Raw genomic sequence first — 13,478 nt, 5'->3', positions numbered from 1 at the left:
TGTATGTTTGTTTGTGCAGCCATTGGAGAAAGTTTTAGAAGATGAGGAGGATGATGATAACAGCTTCGACCATAGGGATGATATGTCTGAAAGCCTACCTACAGTTGATGGTGGAAGTGGAAGCCAGAGGGGTGATGAGGTTGATGATGGCACATCAAAGGCTAAGAAGGCAAAGACAGGAGGGAAAAAAGCTGGTGTTACATTGTCTCCCAAGTGCAAGATAGCAAGAGGCAAAAGGGCTAATTGCTGGAAACATTTTAAGATTGTCAATGTCCCATCCAAGAAGGAGAGGGGTGTCATGGAGACAAAGGCAAAGTGTAAGTTCTGCTATAGGAGTTATGTGTACCATCCAGGTGGTGCTACAACAACTCTGAACCGGCACCTGGCTAATTGCACACAATATCAGAACAAGTTGGCAAAGGCTAAAGCTCAAGGTACACTAAACTTTGGTCCAGATGATGGCAATTCTCTTGTTGTTAATCCTACTGAATATGATCACGAGCACACTAGAGAATTGATTGCCAAGATGATAATTGCTCATGAGTATTCATTTAGGATGGTAGAGCATAAATGGTTTAATATCTTGATGAAATGGATGAATGGTAACTATGAATTTATTGGTAGGAAGTCTATAAAAAATGAATGCATGAGGGTTTATGAATCTGAAAAAAACCAACTCAAGAGGAGTCTGAAAGAGGCAGAATCAATAAGTTTAACCACTGATTTATGGACGTCTAATCAGAACCTTCAGTACATGTGTTTGGTGGCACATTATATAGATGAGAATTGGGTTTTGCAATGCCGTGTCTTGAACTTTATCGAGGTGGATCCTCCCCACACTGGTATTGTCATAGCTCAGGCTGTTTTTGAGTGTATGGTAGAATGGAAAATAGAAGACAAGGTCACTACAATAACTCTTGATAATGCTACAAACAATGATACGGCTGTTACAAATTTGAAGGCAAAGCTTCTTGCTAGAAAGAATTCAGTATTTGATCCTAATTACTTTCATATTCGTTGTGCTGCTCACATAGTCAATTTGGTTGTTAATGATGGCCTCCAACCAATAGATAATTTGATAACTTGCTTGAGGAACACAGTGAAATACTTTAAGAGGTCTCCATCTCGCATGTATAAGTTTGTGGAAGTATGCAACAATTATTCTGTCAAAGTAGGAAGAGGTTTAGCTTTGGATGTTAAAACAAGGTGGAATTCAACTTATAAAATGCTAGATACGTGCATTGACTATAAGGATGCATTTGGTTATTACGAAGATGTAGACACCAGCTATGTTTGGAAACCTTCGGATTCAGATTGGGTATTGTTTGGAAAAATTAGGCCAATATTAGGAACAATGGCAGAGGCCACTACTGCATTTTCTGGGTCACTCTATCCAACTGTCAATTGTTTCTATCCTTACATAGTGAAAGTTAAGAGAGCATTGATAGGAGCGCAGCAATCTAGAGATACATATTTAATGAGTATGGCTGCTGCTATGTTGGAGAAATTTGATAAATATTGGGAGGAGAAGAACAATGTTATGGTTATTGCTACAATTCTTGACCCTAGGTTCAAGATGAGGTACATTAAATGGTGTTTTGCACAGATTTTTGACCCAGTTAGGTGTGAAATTGAGATTAATGACATCAACCAAGAGTTGGAAAGGCTCTATAACAAGTATGAGATATTAAATCGGCAAAAGATGGGTGACAATGGCATGAACAGGCAATCAACCATAGCTTCACTTGATACAACCAGCTCAATGGCTTCTATTGCAAGTGATTTCCAGTCATTTTTGCAATCTAGTGTTACAGAAAGTTCAAAATCTGAGCTGCTGATTTATCTAGATGAACCAAATGAGCCCATAGATAACAAGCATTTCAACTTACTCAGATATTGGAATGTGAACTGTCATAGATTTCCAGTTGTGTCTAGCTTGGCAAAGAGGTTCTTGGCTGTTCCAGTGAGCAGTGTATCATCAGAGTGCACCTTCAGTAATGCAGGTCGAGTTATTGATGACTACAGAAGCTCTTTAAAGCCGGCCACAGTTCAGGCATTAGTATGTGCATCTAGCTGGATAAGGGACACTTATGAAGACAACAATCATCCTCTTGTGGTATGGATTCATATATATAAGTATATAACTTGTTCTCTCTGTTCAACTTTGTTTCTCCTGTGACATGCTAATATTTTTTCTATTTTTAGGTTGGAGATGATGAAGATGATGTCGAGTCTATTGAATTCCCAAAATGCATGGTGTCAAGCAATTAGTGTCTAGTGGGGTACATGTGCTCAGTTTGTGCATTCTTTTTTTTTCTTGTTGCTTATCATCTTGTTAACACAGTGTTGTTTGTTGTACTGTTATTGACCTATAGGAAAGGGGGAAGGACTGACCAAGGGACATTTTGCCATGGAGAAGTCTTAACTGACCATGCCTTTTGTGTGTTTGCATGGAAATACAGAATGATGGAACTTCAACAATGTGTCATTCTGCTATGTTAACTTATGTTATGTTTATGCGCCCTTCCTATCTAGCTGATGTCGTACTTTGTAATTTGCATGGATGATAGTTGATGGATGAATATGTGATGGAGACATGGACGATGGACCTAATTTGTACTCTATTGCTTGTGTATGCATACGATGCTTGCTGCTAGCATGTATGATGGATAAATATGTGGTGTATCATGTATGACTCATTGAAATGTATGGTAGTCTTCATTTTACATTTTTTTTTGTCCCTGGCTCATGAGCCAAACGAGCTAGCTCGAGCTTTTCCTCGAGCCGAGCCGAGCTAGTTTTTTAGCTCGTTAGGTATAATGAGCCGAGCCGAGCCAGCTCGTTATCCTACCGAGCCAGACCGAGCCGAGCCAAGCCGAGCCGAGCCAGCTCGATATCCAGCTTTACCAGCGCGGGTCATACTTCAAGAATCCCTCGAGCCGACCCTTGCCGTCTTGATGTCCTTGGCGGGCTCGCGAGCCCTCGAGGACAGCTTCTCCGTGTTTGGCCTAGGGATGCCCTTGGTCATGAGGGCTCGACCATCTTAACGCCTGAGACCTCGTGCCACGACGACGTTGATGTCGTTGCTTCTTCGCTCCTGGCTGTGGTTGCCGTCTATGATGGAGAGTGAGTGGGACCTGCTTATTGCGGCGTGGCACGCGTTCGGAGGACACGCGTCCTCGGATGCACACGCCTCCACGGGAGGATTGACAGTTCATACCATCGTGGCGGATGGCCGGTCTGGTGCGTGTGGCCTGGCCTAGGGTCCAGGCTTGACCTTGCGAGGGATGATGCCGGATGGCCGTTCGGTCACTTGCGACGACGCCGTATGGCGGTGGATGGTTTAGTCGCTCGTGTGCGCTTTGATCTGTCGTGGCCCGTCGACGACGATATGCTGTTCAGGGCATGGTCCTACCGTGGGATCCAGGCATCCAGCGTGGAGGGCCTAGACGGGGTAGGAGCTGGTAATGGGCGTGAACTCGTTAGTGCGAGCGATCTCGTGGTTTCCCAAGAGGATGTGGCCACTAAGGGCCATTCTATGGGCAAGCTCGCCATAAGCCACGTGCCTTGGGTTTCTTGGATGGAAGACCGGGCCATGGCTAGTGATAAGAGAGGGTGCTGGCCCCCTATGTAGGTGAACTCTAGGATGCGGCCACTAGGAGGCGTTTTCGAGAGTGTGTCCGCCGTAGGCCATGGAGTCTAGGACTCCAGGGTGGAGAACCTAGCCAGGGCTGAAGGCGAACGTGGGCGCTGGCTCGTCGACGCCAACATACTCGGGGTTCCCATGATGTATGCGGCCGCTGGGTCCATTCCATGGGCGAATCCATCAATGGTGCGAGGAGCTATCGCTTCCTTCTCAATAATGAGAGTGCGCGACTGTCCCCTACTTGGCGCGCCAACTGTTGATGTTTTATCGACTGATTAGTAAATTTGTATGATGGTTGCGTTGCTCCAAGAAGATGATGGTAGCATCCAAAAGACATAAGGAATTGTACTGGTTCAGGCCAAAGCCCTATGTCTAGTCTCAGAGAAGATTGAGTACGTGTTCCTTTGTTGAATGCTCTGAAGTTCTTACAATAGGGGTATGCAAGAAGGGTGAAAGAGGTAGGAGAATGGAAAGGGACTGCCCGAATGAAGGATTCAAGATTCTGATGCCTTGGAGGGGTGCCCTGGCTGCCCTTATATAGTGTCCGGAGCCAGGCCATGTACAAAGCGATAGGTTCTCCCGACCGAGGGGTCATGAGCCTGAGGGAGAGAACCTAGCTAACTTGGCCGGCAAGGAATGTTGTCTTGTCTTGATGTAGCACATGTCTGGGCGTGGTTGTCGTCATGGTCTTTGTGCCACATCATGGTATGGGGTAGCATTGTGCTACTGTGCCGGTTATGGCGGCACTGTTGGCACAGTGGTGGTTCACCGGCCATCCTATGCGACGTGGTCTCCGTCTTGTCCTCCTCATGTCCCGTGGGTGTCGAACAGGAGTTGGTAGCCTCCCCCGGGTCGTTAGTCGTCTTGCTGCTCATGGAGCCAATGGCCACGATCCCGAACTTTGGGGTCGTGGCCTTCATTGGCTTGGGCAGTCTTGAAAGTCAAGGCCGCTATCGTGAGCCCCATCCCATAGTGGGTGGAGTCGTACGTCCGTCCCGTTGGGCCATATTTGGACGGTGGTTATTGCACCTGTCATCACCGCCTGGTAGTCCTGCCTTGTCTGCGGTGTGGCGCAGGGACGACGCCTGCTCCGAGACTGCTGTCCCCTTGGTCCTGGCGGAATGAGCAGGCATGCCTGTTCTTGTTAGGGTAGGTGTACTTGATGGAACTCGACCCCTCTTGCCCTTCTCAGGGGTCGGGACGGAAGAGAGGTCGTGCGGTGCGACGCGCGGTGAAGGGAGAGGGAGGAGGTAGTGGCCGACTCCTCATCGTGGTGTTTGGCCCATGTCTACACAGCTTAGTTGGGCCACGGTCGCTCGGGCTTGTACCAGCTTGTGTGTCGTGGGCCGCCCGTGAAGCTAACTAATCGGTGTCTTAAGATACCCGGGGTATCATAACCTCGACACCTAGAGTTTGTGGAATGCGTGGAGCTAAACCTGTTTGGCTAAAAAACGTGGAGCGGACGCTGAAGAACGTGGAGTGGAGCAGTTTCAAACACCCCCCTTATTTAATTGCATCCACCGGGGCTTCGAACACGAAAAAAGTACAAGTTAAGTGTAATTATTTTATGTAATTGCATCCGCCAGAATTCAAACTCAAGACGCTGGGTACTGACAGTATATTGTTTTCCATGCACCAACTAATTTTACCATAAAAAAACTTAACATAACAATCACATACCTCAATGTAGTATCTTAAACTTTTGAGTTAAATTGATCGATGCATCCAAATATCTCGTACTCAAATCCTGACGAGTGCAATAAAAGAAAATTATGGCAGCTGACTCCAACTCACTTATATTCATGATCCCGATGAGTGGTTAACATGTTTAAAATTTTTTTAGGGCAATTTTTTGTGCTGTCGACAATATTGCAAGTACTTCTTTTGTGCTATGTCAACGTAAACTATCACTATGTGCAGTAAATTTCCCCAAGTATACACATGCCCCGGAGGTACTACTAGGATGGAAACAGCACTGGGGCATGTTTAGAATGAATGAATCCAAAACGTAGAAATAGGGAAAAAAACGTAGGAATAAGGTACGATAAAAAGTGAAAAACTATGGGATTTCAAAACACGGGAACAGAAAATTTAGGCTGTTTGGAACGCAGAAATTCGTAACATAGGAATCATAAGGCGGAAAGAGCGCTTGCAGCCGTGATAAGCGCCAGCGAGATTTCCATTGGTTCTAACCGGATGTTTTTTTTCCTATGAAATGCACGTAGCTCGTTTCCTTTCCTCCGGAACGGAAATCTCCTTTCCCTTGTTCCAAACGCACCCACGTACTTTCTTTCCTTAGAAACGACACCCTAAAAAAATCCTGCAAAAATCCTACAATCCAAACAGACCCTTAACTTTAGGCTGCGAATAAAGGTGCAGCCGGTCTTGTTGTCAAAAAAAAAAAAAGGCGCAGCCGGTCCTTGCATGCGCAACAGATGCTATTTTAGTGCAAAATCAGTACAGTACCACCTTGCATGATTTAATGACAGCGAAGAACATTGAGCCCTTGTTTAGTTCCACCCCAACTTCCAAAAAGTTGCTACAGTATCTATCACATCGAATGTTTACGGTCCATGCATGAAGCATTAAATGTAGACGAAAAGAAAAACTAATTGCACAGTTTGATGAAAAATTGCGAGACGAACGTTTTGAGCCTAATTAGTCCATATTTGAACACTATTTGCCAAATAAAAACGAACGTGCTACAGTAACCCCAAAATCCAAATTTCTCCACCTAAACAAGGGCTGAAGTCCCGCTTTCTGATTTCTGCTGTTTTACAACCACCGCTGTGAGCAGGAAGCCATGTCCGTGTCGTGCACAACGGCTAGTACAGCTAATGCTACCACATTTTTCATAGATATAAATCACGACCATACAACATCACCACTGACTAACACATGTCAGAGTACAATCATGGTACATCATTCACACCGTAGGCAAACAACAGAACTTAGTGCACATACATTTCAACGATATATCATACCGCAGGTGCAACCCCTAGTGCAGAGACGCCAGTAAGATTCCATCTCCTCACTCAGGGCCCAGAAACACCCTTGTCAAGGCCGTAATCCGTCATGCCCACACCAACCTCATTTTCGTGCTTCATGAATCCGCCCGTCGCGGCTTTTGAGTAACTCCAGTAGTACACAAGGGACGCCAAGAGGTTGATGATCATCATTGCAGCGGCGGCTGCAAAGACTCCCTTGCGAAGGGTGGCGCAGGTCACCAAGTCATGCTTCATATAGTAACCTAAATACTTGGTGTGCTTTGCATTCCTCACCGATCCTCCTAAGAGGCAAGCTTCTGCGATGAGAAATGTTATCCTGCAAACAAGTGAAAACACAATGGAAGGACAAAGTTATTTCCAAACAGCACTTTTAGATCTCAGGAAATAGCACCAATGTGTACATCTGACTTAATAAAAAGAATTCTACATCTGACCTAATAAAAAAACGCCCATGTACAAAATTAAGCTTATATATTTTTCAACTAAATTCTGTATCAGGAAGGCATGTATCGTGGGAAAATTTCTGCAGGACACAATTTAGTATTCTGGAACAACAAACGTGTGCAGAAGGGCACTGAATTGTGCCCAATAGCCAATGTATGAAAACAGAAGATAATGTCCACTGGCTGATTTCCACAATAGTTGTCCTAGAGCAAAAGGCACAAAAATAAGTGTCCCGCAGCAAATTTTGATTATTGCAAGCATTCTTCAAACAATGTACCTGTACACCAACTACAAATGTTTCCACATATACAAGAAAGACATTCAGACGGGTTTGCATGCCAAAGAGGGATCCACTAGTGGGAGTTAATAGCGAATCTGGAAACTACAGTCCTAGTTCTGAATACCAAGATTTTTGAAGAATAAAGACTATGATCACAGTGATGAAACTTCAGAACCAAACTTGTCTAATAATCATAGTGCAGAAAACCTAGATTTCCTTTTGTTACTGACGCTTCACATCAGGCTTTAAAGCAACAAGGTTTCAGAAAACCCCCTACCTTAATCAAACAACAGTTTGCTGGAGCCAGAATAGAGATCACCGGGATGATTGGATCATAATGGAGAAAGCTTTTAATGTGGATCCTCCCATTAAGGACTCAAGAGATGCAATATGGTCAGGTGTAGGCTAACTTTATTAGGGTAGGTTTGCTAAACTTTTTGAGGTCTGGCCAAAACCTCAGATTTGGTGCCACCAGCCAAGCAGCTTGAGGTTTCTTACAACTACGATAATTTTCAAAACTAGCAAAAAGCCCGTGTATCGCAAAGGCATAAAAAATCAAACAATTACATGTGCATAAACAATTCATGTGATAATAGTGTCACAGAAAAATGACAAAACCATCAAAGTGAAATAAGACAGTCAACAAATTCCCAATAATCAGACTCAATGGCAAAGGTTGGGTTAAGAAGTTTAGGGGCAGAGTGATGGTGATGGCAGGCAAATCATCAGCATCAACTTGAATGTTTTAAGGCCCTGTTTGGATCATTGGAATGTGCAGTTTGGATTGGAGGAATGAATATCACCATTCCTCCACAAAGGATCAGTTCCCTTTGCAGAATGCAACTAAAACATTTGCCCAGACCCAAAGTTTTTTCAGATGCTTGAGGTGGACACGCGCTGGAGAGAGAAAACAGAGGTGAACATACAAGAAACAGCATCAAAGCAAGATCCATACTGCTAAATTGATTTGCACCATCAAGTGCATCGCAGCCTCTTCTCATCTTCCGTCTTCCACACCAACCAAGCGCCTACAGAGTGTTATGTGGACCATCCTGAATGGAACAACATAGACGATCTTCCCTTGTCAGTTGGGAGTGGTCCAAGGTGGCTGCGCGTGGGCTGAGTGTGATTGTGCCCAGGTGGAGGAGAGAGACTAGACTTGGGGGAAGAAATAATAAGATCAAGAATGGAAGAAACTAGAGTGAAAGCAGCAGAAAGGAGATGGAAGAAGTGTTCAATCCTTCACGGATGTGCATCATGACTTAAGAATGAAAATCACATCGAGTCCAAGCAAACAAGTTTCCCATTAATTCCAATTTTTTCCAATGCTCTTTTTGTTCCTGCATCCCAAACACCAGCTCTTCTAATTCCTATGTTCTCCAATCATCTGTTTGGCCACTACACTTCTTTCCTATTCCTGTGTTTTCTTCCTTTTTGGTGTTTTTCATTTCTGCATTCCAAACAGAGGCCCTAGGTAGTAGAGATTACTCTTAACAAAAACATCTGAAATTTTCTGTGATTGTTTTGGTTTCACAAAAGGTGTGCAGTACATAGCAAACAGCGGTCACTAATTTATAAGCAGCAGGCATCGCCACCAATCAATACCACACAAGAAAAGGGTTGGGAGATACATGATATGTAATATATGTAAAAGACTACTGATAAAGATGGCTCATAACTTTGATTAAAATTCCATTAAAGATGAAGTTAAGCAGGCTTGAGGGACTCAGATTATTAATGTGAAAAACAATACAACTGTTATGGTGATTGGCAGTTCATAGTTTTCACATTGAGATACATATTAATAAATAGTGATATTTCTTCAAATTATCAAGAGAAAAATATTTCATTGAGTACTAATCTTTAAAATTTATATTTTTTGAGTTTTATCAAACATTACTCGCATAACTCCTCAAACCTAAATCACAACTAGCATGCATTTAACAGAAAAGAACAATCTGAAGGCACATCAAAGGCACCCATTAACATGCTGATAGCAGGCATGTCACATACATAACAAAAGCAATGGGTTGGGGAAAAAGTATCTTGGAAAAATGAGATAAGCTAAAGCAGAGATAAATTTGGATGCACCATCAGCCACTGAAGAATCTAGTGGAATATGCTTCCCCAGAAACACTGATTTCATAATGTTAGACCAATTGACGTTACTCTTCTCTTCTAAATGTGTATTGGTATGCTACATAAATCATTCACCATTTGGACACATAAAGAGCTGTACTGCGGTAGGATGGAGGTCCATATAATTGAACCAGCAGAGTGCCACTTGTCCATAGAACTAATTGAAAGAATACAACGGTATGCTACCGTTAATGTATAAGCCATTCGAGAATTTTGGAAGTACACTGACAGTATTATCAAATGATTTTGTAGAATCTGCTCTATACTTGTGAGTACATAGCCCTTCCACTGCTCTTGCAGTAATGGAACAACCAAAACAGGTAAACAACTACAAGCCTATGCTGATAATTCATCCATAATTGCATAACTGCCATTCATCATTTGGACCCACAATAAGCCGTTACAGGTCCATATAATTCAACCAAATGAGTGCGACCTATCCATATAATGAATTCAAATAAATAATTTCGTTAATGAATGCACCATGGCAGCATTACAAAACTACATTTACAGTATTATCAAATGATTATGGAGAAATTGCTTCCGCTGCTCTTGCACTAATGGTAGAGGTAAAACTGGTAAACAGCTCCAAGCCTATGTTGCTAAACTATTCATCAGTAAGTTCATTACTGTTGTTCTAGCATATTGAAAATAAGCAGTGCATTCTTGATTATTTTCACTAGCAAGGACTCAATAACAGAAACAAGTTGTGTCTGAATCATACATAGAACACAACAGTTTGTTAGTTAGCAAAGCAGGAACAACTACTACTGAAAACAACTAAACCTCTTAGCCCCCACATCTTAAAATTTCAAAGAAAAACTATCTGCCTCCAAATGAAGCTTACAAAAGGCAACCATGGAGGCTACTGCACAAACAGATTCGGATTTGCAATCCTCAAGCGTATGCACATGTGCCTAACCCGAGAAACAAATGTACTGAAATTGAACCAAATCTACGGATCAATCTAACCTACAGGCCGTGGCACGCGTCATCAGCCCATGACGCTACATACAGATCAAAGAAAGAAGAAAGAAGGGGGAAAATGCGGGGTTTAGGTGCGGGTCTAGGGTTTAAGTCACGCACCAGGAGAGGACGAATGCGGTGACGGCGCAGCCGCGGGAGGAGAGCACGGGGCCGAAGCAGAGGCACCGCGTGGCGGCGGTGACAACGGCCTGCTGGAGCAGGAGCACGAAGAAAGCGGAGACGCCGTAGACCGTGGAGGCGTCGGTGTCGTAGAGGCAGTAGGACCGCTCGTCGTACTCGTCCGGCACCACCTTCCCCTGCATCGAGGCATCGAGCAGGAAGATCTCAGCGACGCGCGTAGCGTAGGAGCGGAGGAGATGCAGAGGGACCGGAGCGAAGGGAGAGAGAGAAAGGGGTCGCGTACGGTGCTGCGGCGGCGCTCGGCGCCGACGGCGAGAAGGAAGGCGAAGAGGTTGAGGAAGATGAGGAAGGCGCAGAGGGCGATGGAGGCAGGGCGCGAGGTCCCGAAGCCACCCATCAGTCAGTATCGAACTCCGGCGGCGGCGTCGGCGGAGAGCTGTCTCTTCCTTCACTGGTAGGGGAAGTGGGAGTGGGAGTGGGAGTGGGAGGAGAGAGTGGTCGGGCCCCGCTCGTCGGCCACCAAGATATCATCATCAATCCGCGTTTTGGGGTGGCTGTCTCGTGTGCCGGTGTACGGCCAGGTACCTTTTTCTCCTTTATTTTTCTTTTGAATAAGTATATAAGCTTTTTCTCTTATTTTTTTCTCCTTTTATTTATTTCTTCACCTTTTGATTCTATAGCTATCTGTGGTGCCTTTTCTAGGAAGCAGGGTTTCTTTTTAGTTAGCAATGATGTTGACTGTACGTTTTAGGCCAGTCTCAGAGGGTTTTAAAGAAGTTTTATTTCTAATTAATGCTGTGACGCATCAGCAAAATTACTGAGGTGAGGGGATATTAACGAGAAGAGAGAGAAGAGTTTCGATGAAACTCGACTTGCACGAGTGGTGATGAAACCGGTTGACACACACACCGTGACACTGAGCCCGTCGAGTTTCAGTCTAGCTAGCTCATCCAGATCTCCTGCGACGCGATTCTCCCTCCCGCTCGCTGTCGTTCTGATCCTCCTTGCGCACCTGCAGCCAGCCCAGCTCACGCTCTGCACAAACCTCCGCCGTGCACCAGCACTGGCGCTTCTGGAACGACACGCGGTGGGTCGCTGGTGCTATTTACCGGTTGCTGGCCATTTTTCGTGGAGCTAGGGGGTGTTTATTCTCCCCTTAAATTTTAGTCGTTGTCACATTAAATATTTGGACACATGTACGGAGTATTAAATATAGACTAATTACGAAAGTAATTACATAGTTTGCGACTAATTTGTGAGACGAATTTTTTGAGCCTAATTAGTCTATGATTTGACAATATTTTGCTACAGTAAACATGTGCTACTAACAGATTAATTAGGCTCAAAAAATTCGTCTCATGGGATACTGACGGATTATGTAATTTATTTGCCGGATCTAAACATCCCCTTACTTGCTGTTGGCCTTGATTGTTTAACTTGGTGGTGTGTTCGACAGACTTGTTTGTTTAACTCGGTCTCTGAGGTATTTAGTGCCAAATGGATGGCAAGTACTGTTAGGATTGAGTTATATCAAGCGTGTCTGCAACATCACCAGAGAAAGAGATACTATGTTGGTGTTACATGTGGCTATGGTTAGCCATCGGATTTATCTAGTGGATGTAACAGAATCGACTAATTATACGAAATTAAGTAAGAAAATCATCCGTCAGAGCAGATGATTTAGCAAACTTAAGCCCGTATAACCCGGTAGTCCGTGAAATCACGAAGGATTTCAAACCAACTCACATACCAGCCAAGATCGTAATAAGTTTAGCGGTCACCATCACATATTACATAAAAGTTCGCATCACAGATACATCAGAGTTTAAACATAGTTATTACAAAACGAGTTCAAATAGAAGTAGCGGAAGCCATTTGTTCAAACCACACACACTCACACGGAGTTCAAATACAGTGCCAGCTAATGATCATCTCCAACAAAAGCATCAGACGAGACGTAAGGAATGACCATGCCCATGGTCCTAAGCATCACCCATCGCAGGATAAAGGCAGTTAATACAGTAGCCGTAATACATCTGCCCATCTGCAACAAGGGGGAATAAAATCCTGAGTACGAGAAGGTACTCAGCTAGACTTACCCGACATAACCGAAAATAAAGTGACACCAAGGATTATGAAGAGCTTTATAGTAGGATAGCTGACTTATTTGCAAAAAGAGCCATTTTTAGCATTTCAAGAACCTTTACAAAAGCATTATTGTCAAGTTAATTATTATTAGCTTGTCGACCACATTTGCACCTATACTAGAGCAAGCATGTGATTAAGCAAATAATGATAACCAAGATTATTAACAACTTCCATAATGTCATATTCATTATAACTGTCCAAGTGTTCCATCAACATTACTACGATGAAGTCACTCAAGTCAAGTGCTCACTATCCAGGAGCGATGGCGATTCGAATCGATTCCTAACCAGCTGGTGATTTATTCCTAACACAAACCTCACTCACCCGCTAAAGTGAGGTATCGATCACCGAGTCAACTATCCAGAAAAATCTCGAGTTTGCCAGGAACCACATGTACCCGGGGGCCGACCGACTGCCCTTTGGTCTTATCATCGCGCCCCCGTGTCCTACCACACCTGCTCCGGTACAGTGCGCTGTGGGCAATCTACTCGGCCCGAATAATCTCCCAGCTTTGCGGTCGAAAGGTACTTTATTCGGCCAACTAAATGTAAGACATGCGTTCAACATGACCTAAGGTCCAACAACGATCGGTCCTTAATCGACACAGACGGAAAGCACTACAGTCCGAAACTCTATAAGTCTCTGTCCGGTCTCAACTTCAATTAACACTTAGTTATACCATGATTACATAGTTATCCAAGTAGAT

At 44.0% G+C, this 13,478-nt stretch overlaps 2 protein-coding genes across 2 annotated transcripts; one reads left to right on the top strand and one right to left on the bottom strand.

Annotated features, from left to right (window-relative positions):
* Positions 1 to 298: 298 nt before the first annotated feature.
* LOC136471874 (zinc finger BED domain-containing protein RICESLEEPER 2-like) lies at positions 299 to 2,271 on the top strand. Its single transcript, XM_066469623.1, has 2 exons — positions 299 to 2,116; positions 2,206 to 2,271. Exons 1-2 carry the CDS (start codon positions 299 to 301, stop codon positions 2,269 to 2,271), a joined length of 1,884 nt encoding a protein of 627 aa, XP_066325720.1.
* A 4,204-nt stretch (positions 2,272 to 6,475) lies between these two features.
* Positions 6,476 to 11,149, bottom strand: LOC136471873 (uncharacterized). Its single transcript, XM_066469622.1, has 3 exons — positions 10,908 to 11,149; positions 10,604 to 10,800; positions 6,476 to 6,970 (listed from the first exon to the last, which is right to left on the bottom strand). Exons 1-3 carry the CDS (start codon positions 11,019 to 11,021, stop codon positions 6,682 to 6,684), a joined length of 600 nt encoding a protein of 199 aa, XP_066325719.1. The 5' UTR covers positions 11,022 to 11,149; the 3' UTR covers positions 6,476 to 6,681.
* Between the last annotated feature and the right edge of the window lie 2,329 nt (positions 11,150 to 13,478).

Source organism: Miscanthus floridulus, chromosome 8, assembly GCF_019320115.1.
Source record: "Miscanthus floridulus cultivar M001 chromosome 8, ASM1932011v1, whole genome shotgun sequence".
Taxonomy (NCBI): Eukaryota; Viridiplantae; Streptophyta; class Magnoliopsida; order Poales; family Poaceae; genus Miscanthus; species Miscanthus floridulus.
This window is presented reverse-complemented; position numbering and strand designations above follow the sequence as displayed.